The sequence below is a fragment of the Xiphophorus couchianus genome, chromosome 24, assembly GCF_001444195.1.
Source record: "Xiphophorus couchianus chromosome 24, X_couchianus-1.0, whole genome shotgun sequence".
Lineage (NCBI taxonomy): Eukaryota > Metazoa > Chordata > Actinopteri > Cyprinodontiformes > Poeciliidae > Xiphophorus > Xiphophorus couchianus.
The window spans coordinates 9153944-9177597 of NC_040251.1; the positions used below are offsets into that span (position 1 = coordinate 9153944).

General features: G+C 37.7%; 2 protein-coding genes and 2 pseudogenes across 2 annotated transcripts; 2 read left to right on the forward strand and 2 right to left on the reverse strand.

Annotated features, from left to right (window-relative positions):
* The first annotated feature begins 257 nt into the window (after nucleotides 1-257).
* On the forward strand, nucleotides 258-1654 carry LOC114140385 (P2Y purinoceptor 1-like). The gene has a single exon (XM_028010198.1). It carries the CDS (start codon nucleotides 539-541, stop codon nucleotides 1526-1528), a length of 990 nt encoding a protein of 329 aa, XP_027865999.1. The 5' UTR covers nucleotides 258-538; the 3' UTR covers nucleotides 1529-1654.
* A 3033-nt stretch (nucleotides 1655-4687) lies between these two features.
* Nucleotides 4688-6870, reverse strand: LOC114140360 (UDP-glucuronosyltransferase 2A1 pseudogene; annotated as a pseudogene).
* Nucleotides 6871-12540: 5670 nt separating this feature from the next.
* Nucleotides 12541-13849, forward strand: LOC114140387 (P2Y purinoceptor 1-like). Its single transcript, XM_028010200.1, has one exon. It carries the CDS (start codon nucleotides 12731-12733, stop codon nucleotides 13715-13717), a length of 987 nt encoding a protein of 328 aa, XP_027866001.1. The 5' UTR covers nucleotides 12541-12730; the 3' UTR covers nucleotides 13718-13849.
* A 3285-nt stretch (nucleotides 13850-17134) lies between these two features.
* LOC114140361 (UDP-glucuronosyltransferase 2A1 pseudogene) lies at nucleotides 17135-19317 on the reverse strand (annotated as a pseudogene).
* Nucleotides 19318-23654: the final 4337 nt, after the last annotated feature.

The following is a 23654-nucleotide window of genomic DNA, read 5'->3' on the forward strand; positions in this document are numbered from 1 at the left end:
TTTTCAACTGCCTTGTCACTTCGTTCCCAGACCTTATTTATTATGTAAAACAGAACAAACGGGGGCCATATTGATGTAAAATACTCAGAACAATTGAAGTTAATTGAACTCAGTGAAACTCAGGAACAACCCAAGAAAAATAAATCTTTAATGTAATTGAAACTGATGGCGGAGCAGAGCCAACATTCATAGCAAGGCCATCTTTTCACTATTATGGAGTTGGTCAATAATTCCTTAGTTGATATAAATGTACTTGTTCTGTTGGCATATTATCTCACCCATGAGATAATATTTCTTATATAATATCCATATAAGAAATAAAATCTGCCCCATACCTGTAGTGAGACTCTCTAGACACCTGCAGGCAGGGTGTTGCGGTTCTTTTTTTTATTATTTAAATGCACAGATAACTCTGCCTACAACTAGGCAGGGCTTCAAAAAGGAAGTTATTTATGGCAGGTTTCCTTTCAGTTTATTTTCATCTGTGAGCGGAGCTTCAGAGGAGAAGGGCTGAGATCACTTGTTTCTGGAAGACAAAATGAATAAAACCATTTGTCCTCAACCAGATAAGGAATTATTTGAACATACAATACTGCCTAGTCTTCACATCTTGGTGTTTATTGTTGGACTGATTGCTAATGGATGGGGATTGAACTCTTTGCGGAACAACTGGAGGAAACTGGGAAATATCAACATCTTTGTCCTAAACCTTGGACTAGCAGACATTTTGTATCTGCTCACTCTCCCCTTTCTGATCGTGTACCACCTTAAAGGAAATAAATGGATCTTTTTAGAAGAATTCTGCTTGGTAACAAGATTCTGCTTCAACCTGAATCTGTACTGCAGCATCGGGTTCCTCACCTGTATAAGTGTGTACAGGTACCTGTCCATTGTCCATCCCATGAGAACGATGGGGAGATTAACTACGACTCACTCTGTGGTCATCTCAATCGCCGTTTGGATTCTGGTGTGTGCTCAAAGTTCTCCAGACATGTCCTACGAAAAAATATTTATGAACGGATCAAAATGCTTTGACACCACCTCTTATGAACATTCTGAGAGTTACCTGGATTACACCATCGGATGGACCTTCTTTGGATTCTGCATCCCTTTTGCCATCATTGTGGGCTGCTATGGACATGTGACTGTTGTTATCTGTCGCTCAGAAACGATTGACAAGAATGTGAAACAACAACTCTTAAAGCTTTTAGCTATATTGATTCTTCTCTTCTTGCTTTGTTATACACCCTACCATGTCTTCAAGAACCTCAGCATGTATTCCAGAACTTTGATTAGTAAGGGAACGTGCCCTGATTGGGATCATGGAGTCTTTATAATGCGTCAGGCAAGTCGTGGTCTTGTGAGCCTGAACAGCGCTCTCAACCCGCTGGTTTACCTCCACGTTTATGAAGACATGGGTGCTCACCTCAAGCAGCAGCTGCAGGGAGGCCAACAGATGTTCAGTCGACTGTTTATGTCAAATTCCTGCTCTGCGCCGGTAGCACAGAGTGACCCAGATGACTTGTGACATTTTTCTTTTTCATTCAATATATTAATCGATATTTCGTACATTTCTGTAAAGTTTTTTACGCTTTGATTTATGTTTTCTTATGTTGTCAGATGCAAAGAATTAAAGTAATACATTTAAAATGAAGTCAAATCGGTTTCAGTTTTTTTTGCTAGAATAGCAATAGAATAATAATGAGAATCCTATTATTTTAGAATAATAAAACCTTGTACAATGTATAAACTCCAATTTATTCAATTAGTTCTCTTCTGACTTATGCTTATATTAGTATGTTAGAATCTGTGTTGGAAGGAATATATTTTATAAAGTGTTTTACTGATCAGCAGATATATTTGTCACACATACTGTTTTGCTTCAATATTTACAAACACCCCTCCTAAACAAGAACATCTTAATTATTTAATGTTTTATGTAACTCATATTTTATCAAACCCTTTACTGCTGCTTTGAGAACAAATAACTTTTGTATACAGGGTAGCTGCTCTACATCTACACCATGCACTGCCCTGAAACATTCAAAACATTGAATATATGCACCATATTTCACCCTCAACATGACAAGAATAAATAATATCAAAACCTTAATATCTTTATATTGATGGATAGTCTTAGGATTGTTTAATGTAATGACTGAAGTGATGATAAACCAAAACATACTCAATTTATTCATTAGATATCAACATGAATAAATGGAGTAATAGTAATAGCACAATACTACTTGATACACTATTAGCTGGCATTTTGACAGCAGCCAATCGTCCAGGAGCAGCATTAACCAATCATTGGTGCTGATTGGTTGTTTCCCCTGGGCAGGTTGCCTGTCCATCACAGAGATAATAAACCAACAGGAGAAAATAATTTACGTCACTAAAACCCAGCAGTGGTAGCTGGGCGGATCTGAAACTAAAACACAAACACCACGGTTTCAGTTGCTATACATGAAGCAGCATTTCTCTAGAAATGTTGCAGGTACCAGAACCTTTTTCATTATAAGCCAATTCATTAGAAGCAAAGTATATTTTCTTTAATTTCAAACCAGGTGTGACTAACAATTTAAGGAAACGGGACCAACAATCATATTCATATCTGAAAGCAAAGAATAACGGTTATACTTTTACAGCTAATGATAGCTTTACTTTTCGAACAGTTTTAATCTCATTTAACACGTTATTTATAAAATGAACTTGAAGATAGCGCATGAACCGAGATGTGACACAGTCATGAACTGTGTCACATCCTGAATGTGAGCTAAAACTCTCCCTTCAGCTCTTCTTCACCCAGTCATCCAAACACTGACTGGAAATTATAGCAGTGTAGAATTAGAATATGTTTTTTTTCTTCTTCTATAAGTGTTTTTAAAACAGAAATACACTTTTTTCACCGATGCTTGGTGTGATGTCAAGCAGCTGTTTCTATCTGATAATGCAAAACACATTATTTCCTGTCACCAACTTTTACTTTACTAATGTGTGATTATGAACCTGCTTTCTGCACTAGCAGCAATAGATTTATATGGGACTCTCAAACCTTTGAAAGTATTCATTCTGTTCACACATTGAGTTGAGACTGAAAAACTGCCTTTCTAACCAAAATAATAAACTCAAACAACAATGGACTTTGGAATTCACATCACACTATAATCAGATAGTACTCATTGTTGACATGCAAATGTACTGAATTTGGAAGATTTGTTGCATATTATTTTCCAATCCTTTGCTCTCTCTTTAAAGAGTCAAAGGATCCATAGAAATGTATTTTGCAACTGAGCAACAACTAGTGCAGTCTTTGATTGTTTTGGCAGCACTAGTCAGTGACTATTGCTATTTGCAGTTTGAGACGTTCGGAAATAATTCATCCACACAGTGCAGTGGTTCTTAAACTTTTCATAACAACGACCACCTGAGTAAGTTCTAAGATTTTCAAGTGCCGTATTGACAGACACATTACAACAACAATAAAATTAGTCGATCCCTTTTTCATTTTTCAGTATTTTGCTATAGTAATAATAATAATAATAATAAATGTGATATGCAGTAGTGTTGGTGCTGTCTTTGCTCATGTTTTTCTGCTTTTGGTTCATAGATCCGGGTAATGGGTTATGTAACCGATTCAATGTTTCCATCTCACCAAAAAAAGTTACTTTGATGTCATGTTTTTGGCTTTGATGAGAAAAAGTCAACATCAAGACTACTGATCTTCTGATCAGAAGTCAATACTAGTTAATAATAGTTCCAAAATGTTTTTTACAGCAGTATCAATAATGGTCTTATCAGGTATATGGTATTTAGTGAGTTAAAAACTTTTTTCACCATATTTTTTAGAGGACATATTGTGCGGTTTAATACAGTAAGCTCAAGAAAATTTAACTCAATCAAATCAAATTTTATTTGTATGGCACATTTCAGCAGCAAGGCATTTCAAAGTGCTTTACATCAGTGGTTCCCAACATTTGATACCGAAACCGATGCTGTTTGTGGGCTCAATATTGCCGGGCAAGAAGTAACCGACAGAATCCAGTTAAAGGATTTTCAAAATAAAAGATCCTCCAGACTCAATACATAACATGGAAATATTTAATTATTACTTGCGCGGCCCGGTACCAATTGGTCCATGGACCGGTATCCGTCCGCGGCCCGTGGGTTGGGGACCACTGCTTTACATCATATCAAACACAGAAACACAAAGCAACATAGAATCAACAATCAAAACACAACATTAAGTCAGGTACCATCAATAAATTTGTAATTGATTACATTTCAAATACAATCCTAAACAGGTGGGTTTTTAGTCAAGTTGCATCCATAAAAAATTTACCTTTTACACTCCTACTGTGTTATATGGAACAAAATACCTATTACTATTTTTATTCCCACTCACGCTCACAATCACACAGTTTATAACCATGTAGACGCATTTTAATGGGCTTCTGGCACAAGGCTCCGTACACCTGTTTCACGGAATTTCGAGCTGGGACTCCGCCGTCCCTCACAGGTTTTTGTGCAATTCTATGGTACCTGTTAGTGTCTAGAATTTACAGGGTTTGTGTTACGCGCAGTGACCCTCAGTCACTCGCCGTTTTTCTTCCGGCACTTCCGTTTTTCTTTCTTTTAAATGGTGACACTTTGTAAATTCCTGCTCTTGATTACCTACAACAAAATGTATTATCACTCCCTCTATTCAACCTTAGACTTCCTGGTTCTAATCAAACTGCTAAAGCAGGTTCTACAGGAAACCCAAATCATCAAAATGATAAGCAACACAATTGCTAAACAGAATGCCATCACATCTAGGCAGTGGTAGGAATACCAGGGCATCTTATAAGACTCGGAGCGCAAATGTGGCGCACCCCGATGCCTCATGACATATTCGACCCAGAATACAGCACTGTCAACGGGTTTCATTGGTTTGTCATGATGAAGCTGTGATAGTTTGACCATATTCTGCTTGTAGGGTTTTTCTGGGTCTAAAATGGACTTCAGAGCGCTTTTCAGAGAGTCAACAGTCATTTTGGTCACGTCGACTATCTCAGCCACACCTCGTGCCTTCAGACGGAGGATGTTGTCGTACTGGTCAAAGATAAGTGGAATGCCTAGAACTGGTACGCCGTGGTAGATGGCCTGGTAGATGCCATTGGTGCCTCCATGTGTGATGAAAACCTTAGTTTTAGGATGGCCAAGGATGTCGTTTTGAGGCAACCATTCAACCAGCATAGTGTTGTTCCCTAAAGCAGCTGGTTGTTTACCAATATGTCTCCACAAAACTTTCTGAGGGAGGCTGGCAAATGCTGATGCGAAGGTTTCTGACACCTCGGGGCCAAGGTCGCTCAGCAGAGTGCCAAGAGTCATCACAATTACTCCATGTTCACCAGAGCTCTGCACAAATGCCTCTAAATCCGATGACAAAGGCTTGGATGGTTTTCCTTGGTAGCCTCCAATGTAGATGACGTTGGGCATGGTGGGGCGAGGGAACTCAAAGGTAAAATCAACCCGCATTAACCAGAGATCTGCAGCCTGTATCAGAGACAAGGTATTCACGTCATCTCCAAAATATTTATCACATACAACCTGGTATTTTGGACCAGAAACATAGTAGTACATGTAGACCAGCATGCCCTGGGAGATAATGTTGTGGAGTCTTTGGAAAAAGTGCATTTTGTCAGAGAAATGGGAGAACAAAGCAGGAATGTAGGACAGAGGAGAAGGAGCGATAGCAAAGTGACCCTCTCCACCGGGAATCCAGCGTACATTCAACACCAAAGGAAGCTTGAGATAGTGTGCCAGCAGCACTCCTCCTGGGAACGCAGGGTCCGTCAGACAAAGATCATATCCAGTTTCATTTAGCTGCCTTAGCAGAGTCTCATTCTCAAAGGTGTTGTTGACCAACTTTGCTACACCCTTCTGGTTTCCTCTAAACAAATTAAACAGATTCCTATAATACTGAAAGAAAGCCCATAATGTTCCTTCATTTCGACGGATTTCCATAGACCTCTCCAGGAAAGACGCCATGACTTCTTGGCTCTCGATGTTTCCTGGCTGCTCCCGTTGAATCGTAATGGACATGTAAAGGGGGGAAAATTCAGAAATGTACCAGCTGGTTGAGGAGCGGAACACCGTTATCTCATGCCCCCGAGAATGTAACGCTTCCAAAAGGATTTTCATGTTCAGCCAGTGACTCCCATCCACTGGGAAAATCAACACTTTTCCACCGTCACCAGTTGACAGCAGCGCTGCAGACAACAGTAGGATCACCAGAACTGGACTCATTTCTGTATAACAGACACATAATGTCAGATTGAGATTAACTTAATTTTGGTAAATTTATAACATTACAAAAAATAAAATAAAATAAAATGCTATTTTGCAAATCAATAAATTACCAGTAAAGGAATAGGCTAGAGTGTACCTTATTCATAGACTTAGCAGCTACTGTCCATATACATGCATGCAAGTACACATACACTGATTTATATTTGAATATGCATGTATATACATCTGTACACATACTCACATTGCATACATATCTTTACAATAACTGTTAAAGCTCACTAAAGTACATAATTTGAGATCATCATTCAATTAATTCCACTGTTTCACCAGCATACCAGTAAAAAAAATGAATCGGTGTCTTATTAAATTGTTGCAACATTTATCTTTGAAATGATGAAATTAAATAATATTATCTGCAGTAAGATGAAATCTGATAGGTTGATAAAACTGATTCTCACCTTCAGCCTTGGTCGTTTCTGTTTCTTTCAATTCTAATCCAAACTACAGGCAATAAAATGTCTGGCCTTGTCATGCAACAGTCATGGTCAGCTGTTGGGTGAAATGCAAGTGAATATATAACTTCATGCTCTTAAATAAACTTGCCCAGTAGGCTGGCACTGCAGGTAAGCATATTTTAACTAGCCCCCACCAAACCCTCTGTAAACTGCAAATATAAAACTGTTCTCTCCTGTTTGCCATTTTTGTGCAGTCATGCTCAAATGCATCAATAAATTTAACAGGGTCAAAAAGTACTTTTGTCTAAGAATAAAGCTTAATTTATAAGCTTTATTCTTAGCTTATACAGCTAAGAATAAGCTGTAATATTCTGATAATAATCAGAATATTATTGAAAAGTCAATTTAATTCAGGAACTTTATCACTAAGTCAAAACATATTAGTTACACAGATGGATGTTTGGCAGCCTTTATTTTTATTAATTATGAGGATGTTTCCACTTACAATTAATGAAAATTTGTTCACAATTTGAATATTAAATCAGACCATAACAAACTGCTTTAATACCGAAATGTAGCCATATGGAAAAGTTTACTAGCTTCAATTTTCAAAAGGTACTTTTAATATAAAAATGAGCCTCATTCTAATGAATTGAACATGACTGTTGGACTGACAAAGCAGTCAAGCCTGGTTCACGTCTTTTAAAACATTAATTGGTGGTACAGTTGAGTTTAAGTAAACCAAACAGGTCAAGGTGAAAAATTAGGTTATATTAGGATATAAGTTTTATTTTGTTTTAAAATATGTTTTATTTTATTCAAATCAGTATTGTGCATTTTACATCCCTTTAAGTTGCATGGTGTTTTCAGAATCCAAAGTAGGAAATAAAAAGATGAATGTTTCTTCACTGACCTAAAGTGAAACTGACTGTCTCCAGTGTTAACGACAGAATTGAAACTATACTGTGGATAATCAAGTTCAAATGTTTTGTGTTTGAACTTGAAGTTATTGTGATTTCACATTATCACAATAACTTCAATATCAGCAACAAGGCAGTTCAAAATGCTTTACATTATAAAAACATAAAAAAAACATCAGACAGTTATCAATTATAAAGCAAGTAAACATTACTGTTCAAAACGCAGAACATATAGAAAAATCCAGCTTAATTTCCATATGTATGATGTGTTTCATTATCATGAAGTCAGAGGTTCTTGATTTTTCATTTCTGTTTGCATATGAATTACTTTACTACAGTTTTTGCTTTTTTGTCGCACTTAAATATTTCACATTATCAAAATAACGTCAATATCAGATCAAGACAACCTGAGAAAAAACAAAAAATGCATTTGAAAAAGATTATTTAATTTATTAAGAAAAATGGATATTTGGTCATGCGTTAAAAAGTAATTGACCCCAAAATCTAAACGGTTGCTGCATCACGTTATAGCTTTTCCTGGAAAACAGAAACTCTGCTTTCTTATCTTGAAGATGACATTTACATTCCTTTACATCACCTAGTGATTAACTATTGCATAAGAAAAAAAACAACCTAAAGTTAAAATTTCCTATTATTTTATTGAATCAAAACCACAGTTTGTATTTAGATCAGGTTGATGTAACTTCTAGAGAGGATGTTAAGAGAAGCATCATACTTAACTCTCGGGCTCAATCATTCATAGTTTCGATTCTGTATTAACTACACGTATTTCCCAGCCTGCTCCGTTTGCAGAAAGTAAGTGAAAGATTAAAAAGTAATCCTTTTAAGATCTCCTACAGAGAGATAACAGTCTCTTGACTTCCAGGGTTGCATGTTGCTGTTCAGCTGCCTTGTTGAACAGCAACATGCAGTGCAAAATGTTTTGCATAAATTAGAAGGAAATGCAAACAAAACAAAACAAAAAAAATAGACAAAAAGGTAAAAGTATAAAATCACATATTGGTTCCCTGTGTTCAATAGAATAAGTAGTCCATAATTTATGAATTAGTAGGGGCTTCTCTGGATTTTTGTTCTAATAAAACTAGATGTTGGTTGTCCATGTTTGGTAAGCATGAATAACTCTTTGGATTTTAAAGCACAGGGACCCTAAACATATACATTGAAGTTGTTGGTTACCATGTGACAAAATGTTAAGTGATGGGAAGACTTTTGCAAGGCTCTTGCCAAATTGTCAAAAGCAACACCTCTAAAGACTGTGTAGGCTTCCTTTTCAGTAGAAATCCATGCTGATTGTTTTAATGTGAGGCAACAGTCAACTACTCATTGCCCTTTGCCTTTTCTACGTCCTCACACACACAACTTTATATATATAAATATATATAAAACTTGGCAAGGCAATTTCTTATTTTAAAATAAAACCACCCTCTAGTGGTGGTTGAAGAATTTTTTATATAAACAAACCCAAATGTGCTCATCTAAATTTATGAGAAGTTCCTTCTTGTGTTACTTGCTCAACTAGTAGGACACATTCCTGTCTCACACACCAGTTTACAGTATAAAAGATTAGAAATAATTAGACATGATTTATTGCTGTCTTAGGTCTTATATTACTTATTGTCAAATCTGAGTATGAAGCAAAGTGTTTGATGTCTGATATTAAGAGTTTTCACTGAAATCCAGATTTGCTTTGCAGAAATGTGAGTTTCCTTGTGTAACTCTTGTTCTTTTAATGAAGTTTACCTATCCAATGACACAAACAACACTGAGCCCCACCGAGCTGGATTGTACCTAACGGATGTTGATTTCCAGATTATTTAATCACCGACCCAGTCCAGAATTACATCCTCTCTGTGGTTTTCGGTGTATGTTTTCCCTTTCAGCGTCTGTACCTCAGTTCTGCAACTCCCCAACGGTGATTGTGATGGTGGGATTACCTGCCAGAGGGAAGACATACATCTCCAAGAAGCTCACCCGCTATCTAAACTGGATCGGAGTTCCTACAAAAGGTCCGTTTGAACCTTTAAATTCTTACATTTATTTATTTTATTAATGTATATAGCAATTAATTGAATGCTGCATTTTCAAACCCAGATATTTTTTTTTGAATTTCCACCAGTTTTTAATGTGGGCCAGTACCGCAGAGAGGCAGCCAAGACCTACAAGAACTTTGAGTTTTTTTAAACCTGACAACGAAGAGGCCATGAGGATCCGCAAGTGAGTGCAAAGCTCATGAAAACTCATGAAACCGAACAATAATTGATTTTTCTTTTACTTTTAGGCATTTGACCAGATTTGTGATCTAAACTGGTTCAGGTCTCTTGGCTAACTGGGAGTGATTTTTGTCAATTGGAAATCATAAATCTGAGCAAACCAATATTACATGTGATGTTCCTCAAGGCCACATTTGTTCAGCATAAACATGATTCCCCTATCCCAGAGTATTTTATTTTTCTGATGAAATACAGCTTTATATTTCTACCACAACATGATTACAATGCCTTAAAGACACAGAGGGAGTGTGTCAGTAATATCAACAGGTTGATGGAGTATAATTTCATTATCCTTCCTTTTCTTTTGTAGAGCAATTTGAATTAATATCAAGTGCACGAAATACCATCAACCGGTTTGCAGGCAGGTTGCACTTGGGCAAGTAAAGTAGTTTTAATATGCAAAAACAGGTAGTAAACAGCTGTGCATCAAAACGTGCTCGGCTTCACCTAGGATCTCAAAGCACCAACAAAGAATCCGCCCCGATAAGGGACACGCAGATAACTTAAATATAGGCGAGAGATAATCAGCAAACAGAAAACGGCTGATGGCGATCAAGGAAAGTCACACAGAAACAAGGAGTAAACAAGACAAAACTGGTAAAATAAAGAGGAGCAGATCAGTACCCCCCCTCAACAGCGTCTACCAGACGCCCAAAGAAGGCTGGGGGTAGGGGCGCTGGACGGAAGTTCAATCTCATAAGCCACTCACTGGCTTATGAGGGAAAAACCTGAGGATGTCCGGAACCGTTAAAAAATGGTGACGGTCTCCCAGCAGAAGGTCTGGAGGAAACCCCTGGCGAGGGCCTGGGAGCCGGTGGCAATGAAGGAGCCTGGGGGAGAGTGGTAGAGCCAGCCCATGTCAAAGGAGAAGACGAAATCCCCTGAGAGGGTTCACCTGACGGCAGTAGATGAGTCAAACAATGTGGTACAGCGCAGGTCGGAAGAGCTGCCAACGCTGGTTCCTCCGGAAAACGCCCCGATCTCTGGATCCCCGATGCTGAGGCAGACCGGCCGGCTCAGGCACACCAGCAGAAGGAGTGGCCACGTCAACATAGGGCTGTGGAGAATGGACATGCTGAGAGGACGCACAGGCCGATTGGCTGTGGAGAGTCGGTAAGGAAGTCAGGTAGACTCGGGTACTCAGGACAACTAGCAGTCAATTCTGGGGGTCTCAGAGACTCTGGAGAAACAGCAGTTGGTTCATTTATTTTACAGTAAGTAAAATTTGGCAGCCCGGATTATATCGATATCATAGAAGAGGCCATGTCGGACTTTATCCACGGCATTAAGTGCTACAAGGCGAGCTACACGTCAATAGACGATGAGAAAGACAGGTACTGAACAACCCAGTACCTGTCTTTGTGTCACAACACTGCAAAAACAAAATCTTACCAGATAGTTTTGGTGTTTCTCAAACTTTTTCAGGCCCAGCAGGACCACTTACCTCATTTAACAACAGGGTTTTCGTGGTAGTAAATTAAATGAGCTCAAATTAAGGCCAGTAAAAGGTAGTAAAAAGTAATAAATTCAACTCCAGGTTTTCTGTGTAAACCCTGTTATCGTTTCAGGGCAAAGCCAGTGAGAAAGACACATAGATCCACTTTCTGAATAGATGAGACTTCATGTAACGTTGCGACTTCGAAACAAACTTAAACATAATGGCCGACAGAAGACTTGCATTACATATTTACCTAGCTAAAATACATATATTAAGATAACAGTTGTTTCTATTTTGGTAATCAGAAAATGTGTTCTGTTTTACATGGGTAAATGCATGACAAATGATTTATGGAACATATATTTTTTAAACTAAATCTAGCAATACACATATTAGATTATGTGTACTACTAGCAATTGGTCAATCTCAGGGGATTTTATTTTTTTTTCTATTAAGGTATAAAGTGAAAGGTGGTTGCATTTTTCCAGGTATGTTGCCTAAAAGCATATTTAGAAGCATAACTAATTTCATTGTTCCCAATAGTCTTTATTTTTTAAATGTAAAAACTGCATTGCATTCACAACAGAATCTGGTTTTCTAGGGCAAACACATGTGGATGCATATAAATATCAATAATTATATGTCTGAGGAGAGTTTGTTTAATTAATAACTGCTTAAAAATCAACAAATGTACATGTAAACACCAGATGGGTGTAATGATTTTCACCGCCACCAGATGGCACCAAACACTCAATCCAACTTGAAGAAAGGTCAAAAACAAATCTCATGACTTAACGCGAGGTTTAAACTGGTTTTAGTTCGGTTTAAACACAAAGTATTGCTCAGTATTACATGCAACCCCCCTGACAACCGAAGAAATCTTTAATGTAATTGAAACTGATGGTGGAGCAGAGCCAACATTCACAGCAAGGCCATCTTTTCACTACTATGGAGTTGGTCAATAATTCCTTAGTTGATATAAATGTACTTGTTATGTTGGCATATTATCTCACTTATAACAAGATATTTTTGCTACAAAGGTCAAATGTAATATACAGGTTTTATTATATTGAATCATTAGCATTTCTTAATTTCTCTTTCACTTATAAAGAAATAAAATCTGCACCACACCTATAATATGACTCTCTAGATAGGTGTGGACAGCATGTTGCAGTTTCTTCTTTTTATTTAAATGCACAGATAACTCTGCCTACAACTAGGCAGGGCTTCAAAAAGGAAGTTATTTATGGCAGGTTTCCTTTCAGTTTATTTTCATCTGTGAGCGGAGCTTCGGAGGAGAAGGGCTGAGATCACTTGTTTCTGGAAGACAAAATGAATAAAACCAGTTGTCCTCAACCAGATAAGGAATTATTTGAACATAAAATACTGCCTACTCTTCACATCTTGGTGTTTATTGTTGGACTGATTGCTAATGGATGGGGATTGAACTCTTTGCGGAACAACTGGAGGAAACTGGGAAATATCAACATCTTTGTCCTAAACCTTGGACTAGCAGACATTTTGTATCTGCTCACTCTCCCCTTTCTGATCGTGTACCACCTTAAAGGAAACAAATGGATCTTTGGAGAAGAATTCTGCTTGGTAACAAGATTTTGCTTCAACCTGAATCTGTACTGCAGCATCGGGTTCCTCACCTGTATAAGTGTGTACAGGTACCTGTCCATTGTCCATCCCATGAGAACGATGGGGAGATTAACTACGACTCACTCTGTGGTCATCTCAGCCGTGGTTTTGATTCTGGTTTGTGCTCAAAGTTCTCCAGACATGTTCTACCCAAAAACATTTGGAAAAAAAAAATGTTTTGACAGTACCTCAAATCAACATATGAAGAGTTACCTGAAGTACTCCATCATATGGACGTCATTTGGATTTTGCATCCCATTTCTTATCACCATTTGGAGCTACGGACACGTGACTCTGGTTGTCTGCCGCTCAAATACGATTGACAAGGACCTGAAACGACGAAGCTTCAAGCTGTTGGTAATTTTGATTCTTCTCTTCTTGCTCTGTTATGCACCCTACCATGTCTTCAAGAACCTCAGCATGTATTCCAGAGTCCTCATAAATAAGAAGATATGCCCCAAATGGGATTCTGGAGTCTTTATAATGCGTCAGGCAAGTCGTGGTCTTGTGAGCCTGAACAGCGCTCTCAACCCGCTGGTTTACCTCCACGTTTATGAAGACATGGGTGCTCACCTCAAGCAGCAGCTGCAGGGAGGCCAACAGATGTTCAGTCGATTGTTTAAGTCAAATTCCTGCTCTGCGCCGGTAGCACAGAGTGACCCAGATGACTTGTGACATTTTTCTTTTTCATTCAATATATTAATTGATATTTTGTACATTTCTGTAAATTGTTTTACGCTTTGATTTATTTTTTCTTATGTTGTCAGATGCAAAGAATTAAAGTAATAGATTTAAAATGAAGTCAAATCGGTTTCAGTGTTTTACTAGAATAGTAATAGAATAATAATGAGAATCCTATTATTTTAGAATAATAAAACCTTGTACAATGTATAAACTCCAATTTATTCAATTAGTTCTCTTCTGACTTGTGCTTATATTAGTATGTTAGAATCTGTGTTGGAGAGAATATATTTTATAAAGTGTTTTACTGATTAGCAGATATATTTGTCACACATACTGTTTTGCTTCAATATTTACAAACACCCCTCCTAAACAAGAACATCTTAATTATTTAATGTTTTATGTAACTTATATTTTATCAAAGTTCTTGATTATTCAACACAAAACTGCAATGCTTACAAAATCCATTTTATGGACACAAGCTCAAATTTTAGGTTTCCAATTCATTTATCAACTAACCTTTTTTATTAATCTGCATGTGTATGTGTTGGGGGGGTTACTAGCAAACATTGATTAGCATTCTTTTTTTAAAGGTTTTTCTGGCATTTCTGATCTTTTGAGCAGATTAAATAAGAAATGGTTAAAAACAGAAGGGTCAAGATATATGGTTAAGGTCACAAAGAGTTCAAACCCTTTACTGCTGCTTTGAGAACAAATAACTTTTGTATACAGGGTAGCTGCTCTACATCTACACCATGCACTGCCCTGAAACATTCAAAACATTGAATATATGCATCATATTTCACCCTCAACATGACAAGAATAATATAGACTTAATATATTTATATTGATGGATAGTCTTAGGATTGTTTAATGTAATGACTGAAGTGATGATAAACCAAAACATACTCAATTTATTCATTAGATATCAACATGAATAAATGGAGTAATAGTAATAGCACAATACTACTTGATGCACTATTAGCTGGCATTTTGACAGCAGCCAATCGTCCAGGAGCAGCATTAACCAATCATTGGTGCTGATTGGTTGTTTCCCCTGGGCAGGTTGCCTGTCCATCACAGAGATAATAAACCAACAGGAGAAAATAATTTACGTCACTAAAACCCAGCAGTGGTAGCTGGGCGGATCTGAAACTAAAACACAAACACCACGGTTTCAGTTGCTATACATGAAGCAGCATTTCTCTAGAAATGTTGCAGGTACCAGAACCTTTTTCATTATAAGCCAATTCATTAGAAGCAAAGTATATTTTCTTTAATTTCAAACCAGGTGTGACTAACAATTTAAGGAAACGGGACCAACAATCATATTCATATCTGAAAGCAAAGAATAACGGTTATACTTTTACAGCTAATGATAGCTTTACTTTTCGAACAGTTTTAATCTCATTTAACACGTTATTTATAAAATGAACTTGAAGATAGCGCATGAACCGAGATGTGACACAGTCATGAACTGTGTCACATCCTGAATGTGAGCTAAAACTCTCCCTTCAGCTCTTCTTCACCCAGTCATCCAAACACTGACTGGAAATTATAGCAGTGTAGAATTAGAATATGTTTTTTTTCTTCTTCTATAAGTGTTTTTAAAACAGAAATACACTTTTTTCACCGATGCTTGGTGTGATGTCAAGCAGCTGTTTCTATCTGATAATGCAAAACACATTATTTCCTGTCACCAACTTCTGCTTTACTAATGTGTGATTATGAACCTGCTTTCTGCACTAGCAGCAATAGATTTATATGGGACTCTCAAACCTTTGAAAGTATTCATTCTGTTCACACATTGAGTTGAGACTGAAAAACTGCCTTTCTAACCAAAATAATAAACTCAAACAACAATGGACTTTGGAATTCACATCACACTATAATCAGATAGTACTCATTGTTGACATGCAAATGTACTGAATTTGGAAGATTTGTTGCATATTATTTTCCAATCCTTTGCTCTCTCTTTAAAGAGTCAAAGGATCCATAGAAATGTATTTTGCAACTGAGCAACAACTAGTGCAGTCTTTGATTGTTTTGGCAGCACTAGTCAGTGACTATTGCTATTTGCAGTTTGAGACGTTCGGAAATAATTCATCCACACAGTGCAGTGGTTCTTAAACTTTTCATAACAACGACCACCTGAGTAAGTTCTAAGATTTTCAAGTGCCGTATTGACAGACACATTACAACAACAATAAAATTAGTCGATCCCTTTTTCATTTTTCAGTATTTTGCTATAGTAATAATAATAATAATAATAAATGTGATATGCAGTAGTGTTGGTGCTGTCTTTGCTCATGTTTTTCTGCTTTTGGTTCATAGATCCGGGTAATGGGTTATGTAACCGATTCAATGTTTCCATCTCACCAAAAAAAGTTACTTTGATGTCATGTTTTTGGCTTTGATGAGAAAAAGTCAACATCAAGACTACTGATCTTCTGATCAGAAGTCAATACTAGTTAATAATAGTTCCAAAATGTTTTTTACAGCAGTATCAATAATGGTCTTATCAGGTATATGGTATTTAGTGAGTTAAAAACTTTTTTCACCATATTTTTTAGAGGACATATTGTGCGGTTTAATACAGTAAGCTCAAGAAAATTTAACTCAATCAAATCAAATTTTATTTGTATGGCACATTTCAGCAGCAAGGCATTTCAAAGTGCTTTACATCAGTGGTTCCCAACATTTGATACCGAAACCGATGCTGTTTGTGGGCTCAATATTGCCGGGCAAGAAGTAACCGACAGAATCCAGTTAAAGGATTTTCAAAATAAAAGATCCTCCAGACTCAATACATAACATGGAAATATTTAATTATTACTTGCGCGGCCCGGTACCAATTGGTCCATGGACCGGTATCCGTCCGCGGCCCGTGGGTTGGGGACCACTGCTTTACATCATATCAAACACAGAAACACAAAGCAACATAGAATCAACAATCAAAACACAACATTAAGTCAGGTACCATCAATAAATTTGTAATTGATTACATTTCAAATACAATCCTAAACAGGTGGGTTTTTAGTCAAGTTGCATCCATAAAAAATTTACCTTTTACACTCCTACTGTGTTATATGGAACAAAATACCTATTACTATTTTTATTCCCACTCACGCTCACAATCACACAGTTTATAACCATGTAGACGCATTTTAATGGGCTTCTGGCACAAGGCTCCGTACACCTGTTTCACGGAATTTCGAGCTGGGACTCCGCCGTCCCTCACAGGTTTTTGTGCAATTCTATGGTACCTGTTAGTGTCTAGAATTTACAGGGTTTGTGTTACGCGCAGTGACCCTCAGTCACTCGCCGTTTTTCTTCCGGCACTTCCGTTTTTCTTTCTTTTAAATGGTGACACTTTGTAAATTCCTGCTCTTGATTACCTACAACAAAATGTATTATCACTCCCTCTATTCAACCTTAGACTTCCTGGTTCTAATCAAACTGCTAAAGCAGGTTCTACAGGAAACCCAAATCATCAAAATGATAAGCAACACAATTGCTAAACAGAATGCCATCACATCTAGGCAGTGGTAGGAATACCAGGGCATCTTATAAGACTCGGAGCGCAAATGTGGCGCACCCCGATGCCTCATGACATATTCGACCCAGAATACAGCACTGTCAACGGGTTTCATTGGTTTGTCATGATGAAGCTGTGATAGTTTGACCATATTCTGCTTGTAGGGTTTTTCTGGGTCTAAAATGGACTTCAGAGCGCTTTTCAGAGAGTCAACAGTCATTTTGGTCACGTCGACTATCTCAGCCACACCTCGTGCCTTCAGACGGAGGATGTTGTCGTACTGGTCAAAGATAAGTGGAATGCCTAGAACTGGTACGCCGTGGTAGATGGCCTGGTAGATGCCATTGGTGCCTCCATGTGTGATGAAAACCTTAGTTTTAGGATGGCCAAGGATGTCGTTTTGAGGCAACCATTCAACCAGCATAGTGTTGTTCCCTAAAGCAGCTGGTTGTTTACCAATATGTCTCCACAAAACTTTCTGAGGGAGGCTGGCAAATGCTGATGCGAAGGTTTCTGACACCTCGGGGCCAAGGTCGCTCAGCAGAGTGCCAAGAGTCATCACAATTACTCCATGTTCACCAGAGCTCTGCACAAATGCCTCTAAATCCGATGACAAAGGCTTGGATGGTTTTCCTTGGTAGCCTCCAATGTAGATGACGTTGGGCATGGTGGGGCGAGGGAACTCAAAGGTAAAATCAACCCGCATTAACCAGAGATCTGCAGCCTGTATCAGAGACAAGGTATTCACGTCATCTCCAAAATATTTATCACATACAACCTGGTATTTTGGACCAGAAACATAGTAGTACATGTAGACCAGCATGCCCTGGGAGATAATGTTGTGGAGTCTTTGGAAAAAGTGCATTTTGTCAGAGAAATGGGAGAACAAAGCAGGAATGTAGGACAGAGGAGAAGGAGCGATAGCAAAGTGACCCTCTCCACCGGGAATCCAGCGTACATTCAACACCAAAGGAAGCTTGAGATAGTGTGCCAGCAGCACTCCTCCTGGGAACGCAGGGTCCGTCAGACAAAGATCATATCCAGTTTCATTTAGCTGCCTTAGCAGAGTCTCATTCTCAAAGGTGTTGTTGACCAACTTTGCTACACCCTTCTGGTTTCCTCTAAACAAATTAAACAGATTCCTATAATACTGAAAGAAAGCCCATAATGTTCCTTCATTTCGACGGATTTCCATAGACCTCTCCAGGAAAGACGCCATGACTTCTTGGCTCTCGATGTTTCCTGGCTGCTCCCGTTGAATCGTAATGGACATGTAAAGGGGGGAAAATTCAGAAATGTACCAGCTGGTTGAGGAGCGGAACACCGTTATCTCATGCCCCCGAGAATGTAACGCTTCCAAAAGGATTTTCATGTTCAGCCAGTGACTCCCATCCACTGGGAAAATCAACACTTTTCCACCGTCACCAGTTGACAGCAGCGCTGCAGACAACAGTAGGATCACCAGAACTGGACTCATTTCTGTATAACAGACACATAATGTCAGATTGAGATTAACTTAATTTTGGTAAATTTATAACATTACAAAAAATAAAATAAAATAAAATGCTATTTTGCAAATCAATAAATTACCAGTAAAGGAATAGGCTAGAGTGTACCTTATTCATAGACTTAGCAGCTACTGTCCATATACATGCATGCAAGTACACATACACTGATTTATATTTGAATATGCATGTATATACATCTGTACACATACTCACATTGCATACATATCTTTACAATAACTGTTAAAGCTCACTAAAGTACATAATTTGAGATCATCATTCAATTAATTCCACTGTTTCACCAGCATACCAGTAAAAAAAATGAATCGGTGTCTTATTAAATTGTTGCAACATTTATCTTTGAAATGATGAAATTAAATAATATTATCTGCAGTAAGATGAAATCTGATAGGTTGATAAAACTGATTCTCACCTTCAGCCTTGGTCGTTTCTGTTTCTTTCAATTCTAATCCAAACTACAGGCAATAAAATGTCTGGCCTTGTCATGCAACAGTCATGGTCAGCTGTTGGGTGAAATGCAAGTGAATATATAACTTCATGCTCTTAAATAAACTTGCCCAGTAGGCTGGCACTGCAGGTAAGCATATTTTAACTAGCCCCCACCAAACCCTCTGTAAACTGCAAATATAAAACTGTTCTCTCCTGTTTGCCATTTTTGTGCAGTCATGCTCAAATGCATCAATAAATTTAACAGGGTCAAAAAGTACTTTTGTCTAAGAATAAAGCTTAATTTATAAGCTTTATTCTTAGCTTATACAGCTAAGAATAAGCTGTAATATTCTGATAATAATCAGAATATTATTGAAAAGTCAATTTAATTCAGGAACTTTATCACTAAGTCAAAACATATTAGTTACACAGATGGATGTTTGGCAGCCTTTATTTTTATTAATTATGAGGATGTTTCCACTTACAATTAATGAAAATTTGTTCACAATTTGAATATTAAATCAGACCATAACAAACTGCTTTAATACCGAAATGTAGCCATATGGAAAAGTTTACTAGCTTCAATTTTCAAAAGGTACTTTTAATATAAAAATGAGCCTCATTCTAATGAATTGAACATGACTGTTGGACTGACAAAGCAGTCAAGCCTGGTTCACGTCTTTTAAAACATTAATTGGTGGTACAGTTGAGTTTAAGTAAACCAAACAGGTCAAGGTGAAAAATTAGGTTATATTAGGATATAAGTTTTATTTTGTTTTAAAATATGTTTTATTTTATTCAAATCAGTATTGTGCATTTTACATCCCTTTAAGTTGCATGGTGTTTTCAGAATCCAAAGTAGGAAATAAAAAGATGAATGTTTCTTCACTGACCTAAAGTGAAACTGACTGTCTCCAGTGTTAACGACAGAATTGAAACTATACTGTGGATAATCAAGTTCAAATGTTTTGTGTTTGAACTTGAAGTTATTGTGATTTCACATTATCACAATAACTTCAATATCAGCAACAAGGCAGTTCAAAATGCTTTACATTATAAAAACATAAAAAAAACATCAGACAGTTATCAATTATAAAGCAAGTAAACATTACTGTTCAAAACGCAGAACATATAGAAAAATCCAGCTTAATTTCCATATGTATGATGTGTTTCATTATCATGAAGTCAGAGGTTCTTGATTTTTCATTTCTGTTTGCATATGAATTACTTTACTACAGTTTTTGCTTTTTTGTCGCACTTAAATATTTCACATTATCAAAATAACGTCAATATCAGATCAAGACAACCTGAGAAAAAACAAAAAATGCATTTGAAAAAGATTATTTAATTTATTAAGAAAAATGGATATTTGGTCATGCGTTAAAAAGTAATTGACCCCAAAATCTAAACGGTTGCTGCATCACGTTATAGCTTTTCCTGGAAAACAGAAACTCTGCTTTCTTATCTTGAAGATGACATTTACATTCCTTTACATCACCTAGTGATTAACTATTGCATAAGAAAAAAAACAACCTAAAGTTAAAATTTCCTATTATTTTATTGAATCAAAACCACAGTTTGTATTTAGATCAGGTTGATGTAACTTCTAGAGAGGATGTTAAGAGAAGCATCATACTTAACTCTCGGGCTCAATCATTCATAGTTTCGATTCTGTATTAACTACACGTATTTCCCAGCCTGCTCCGTTTGCAGAAAGTAAGTGAAAGATTAAAAAGTAATCCTTTTAAGATCTCCTACAGAGAGATAACAGTCTCTTGACTTCCAGGGTTGCATGTTGCTGTTCAGCTGCCTTGTTGAACAGCAACATGCAGTGCAAAATGTTTTGCATAAATTAGAAGGAAATGCAAACAAAACAAAACAAAAAAAATAGACAAAAAGGTAAAAGTATAAAATCACATATTGGTTCCCTGTGTTCAATAGAATAAGTAGTCCATAATTTATGAATTAGTAGGGGCTTCTCTGGATTTTTGTTCTAATAAAACTAGATGTTGGTTGTCCATGTTTGGTAAGCATGAATAACTCTTTGGATTTTAAAGCACAGGGACCCTAAACATATACATTGAAGTTGTTGGTTACCATGTGACAAAATGTTAAGTGATGGGAAGACTTTTGCAAGGCTCTTGCCAAATTGTCAAAAGCAACACCTCTAAAGACTGTGTAGGCTTCCTTTTCAGTAGAAATCCATGCTGATTGTTTTAATGTGAGGCAACAGTCAACTACTCATTGCCCTTTGCCTTTTCTACGTCCTCACACACACAACTTTATATATATAAATATATATAAAACTTGGCAAGGCAATTTCTTATTTTAAAATAAAACCACCCTCTAGTGGTGGTTGAAGAATTTTTTATATAAACAAACCCAAATGTGCTCATCTAAATTTATGAGAAGTTCCTTCTTGTGTTACTTGCTCAACTAGTAGGACACATTCCTGTCTCACACACCAGTTTACAGTATAAAAGATTAGAAATAATTAGACATGATTTATTGCTGTCTTAGGTCTTATATTACTTATTGTCAAATCTGAGTATGAAGCAAAGTGTTTGATGTCTGATATTAAGAGTTTTCACTGAAATCCAGATTTGCTTTGCAGAAATGTGAGTTTCCTTGTGTAACTCTTGTTCTTTTAATGAAGTTTACCTATCCAATGACACAAACAACACTGAGCCCCACCGAGCTGGATTGTACCTAACGGATGTTGATTTCCAGATTATTTAATCACCGACCCAGTCCAGAATTACATCCTCTCTGTGGTTTTCGGTGTATGTTTTCCCTTTCAGCGTCTGTACCTCAGTTCTGCAACTCCCCAACGGTGATTGTGATGGTGGGATTACCTGCCAGAGGGAAGACATACATCTCCAAGAAGCTCACCCGCTATCTAAACTGGATCGGAGTTCCTACAAAAGGTCCGTTTGAACCTTTAAATTCTTACATTTATTTATTTTATTAATGTATATAGCAATTAATTGAATGCTGCATTTTCAAACCCAGATATTTTTTTTTGAATTTCCACCAGTTTTTAATGTGGGCCAGTACCGCAGAGAGGCAGCCAAGACCTACAAGAACTTTGAGTTTTTTTAAACCTGACAACGAAGAGGCCATGAGGATCCGCAAGTGAGTGCAAAGCTCATGAAAACTCATGAAACCGAACAATAATTGATTTTTCTTTTACTTTTAGGCATTTGACCAGATTTGTGATCTAAACTGGTTCAGGTCTCTTGGCTAACTGGGAGTGATTTTTGTCAATTGGAAATCATAAATCTGAGCAAACCAATATTACATGTGATGTTCCTCAAGGCCACATTTGTTCAGCATAAACATGATTCCCCTATCCCAGAGTATTTTATTTTTCTGATGAAATACAGCTTTATATTTCTACCACAACATGATTACAATGCCTTAAAGACACAGAGGGAGTGTGTCAGTAATATCAACAGGTTGATGGAGTATAATTTCATTATCCTTCCTTTTCTTTTGTAGAGCAATTTGAATTAATATCAAGTGCACGAAATACCATCAACCGGTTTGCAGGCAGGTTGCACTTGGGCAAGTAAAGTAGTTTTAATATGCAAAAACAGGTAGTAAACAGCTGTGCATCAAAACGTGCTCGGCTTCACCTAGGATCTCAAAGCACCAACAAAGAATCCGCCCCGATAAGGGACACGCAGATAACTTAAATATAGGCGAGAGATAATCAGCAAACAGAAAACGGCTGATGGCGATCAAGGAAAGTCACACAGAAACAAGGAGTAAACAAGACAAAACTGGTAAAATAAAGAGGAGCAGATCAGTACCCCCCCTCAACAGCGTCTACCAGACGCCCAAAGAAGGCTGGGGGTAGGGGCGCTGGACGGAAGTTCAATCTCATAAGCCACTCACTGGCTTATGAGGGAAAAACCTGAGGATGTCCGGAACCGTTAAAAAATGGTGACGGTCTCCCAGCAGAAGGTCTGGAGGAAACCCCTGGCGAGGGCCTGGGAGCCGGTGGCAATGAAGGAGCCTGGGGGAGAGTGGTAGAGCCAGCCCATGTCAAAGGAGAAGACGAAATCCCCTGAGAGGGTTCACCTGACGGCAGTAGATGAGTCAAACAATGTGGTACAGCGCAGGTCGGAAGAGCTGCCAACGCTGGTTCCTCCGGAAAACGCCCCGATCTCTGGATCCCCGATGCTGAGGCAGACCGGCCGGCTCAGGCACACCAGCAGAAGGAGTGGCCACGTCAACATAGGGCTGTGGAGAATGGACATGCTGAGAGGACGCACAGGCCGATTGGCTGTGGAGAGTCGGTAAGGAAGTCAGGTAGACTCGGGTACTCAGGACAACTAGCAGTCAATTCTGGGGGTCTCAGAGACTCTGGAGAAACAGCAGTTGGTTCATTTATTTTACAGTAAGTAAAATTTGGCAGCCCGGATTATATCGA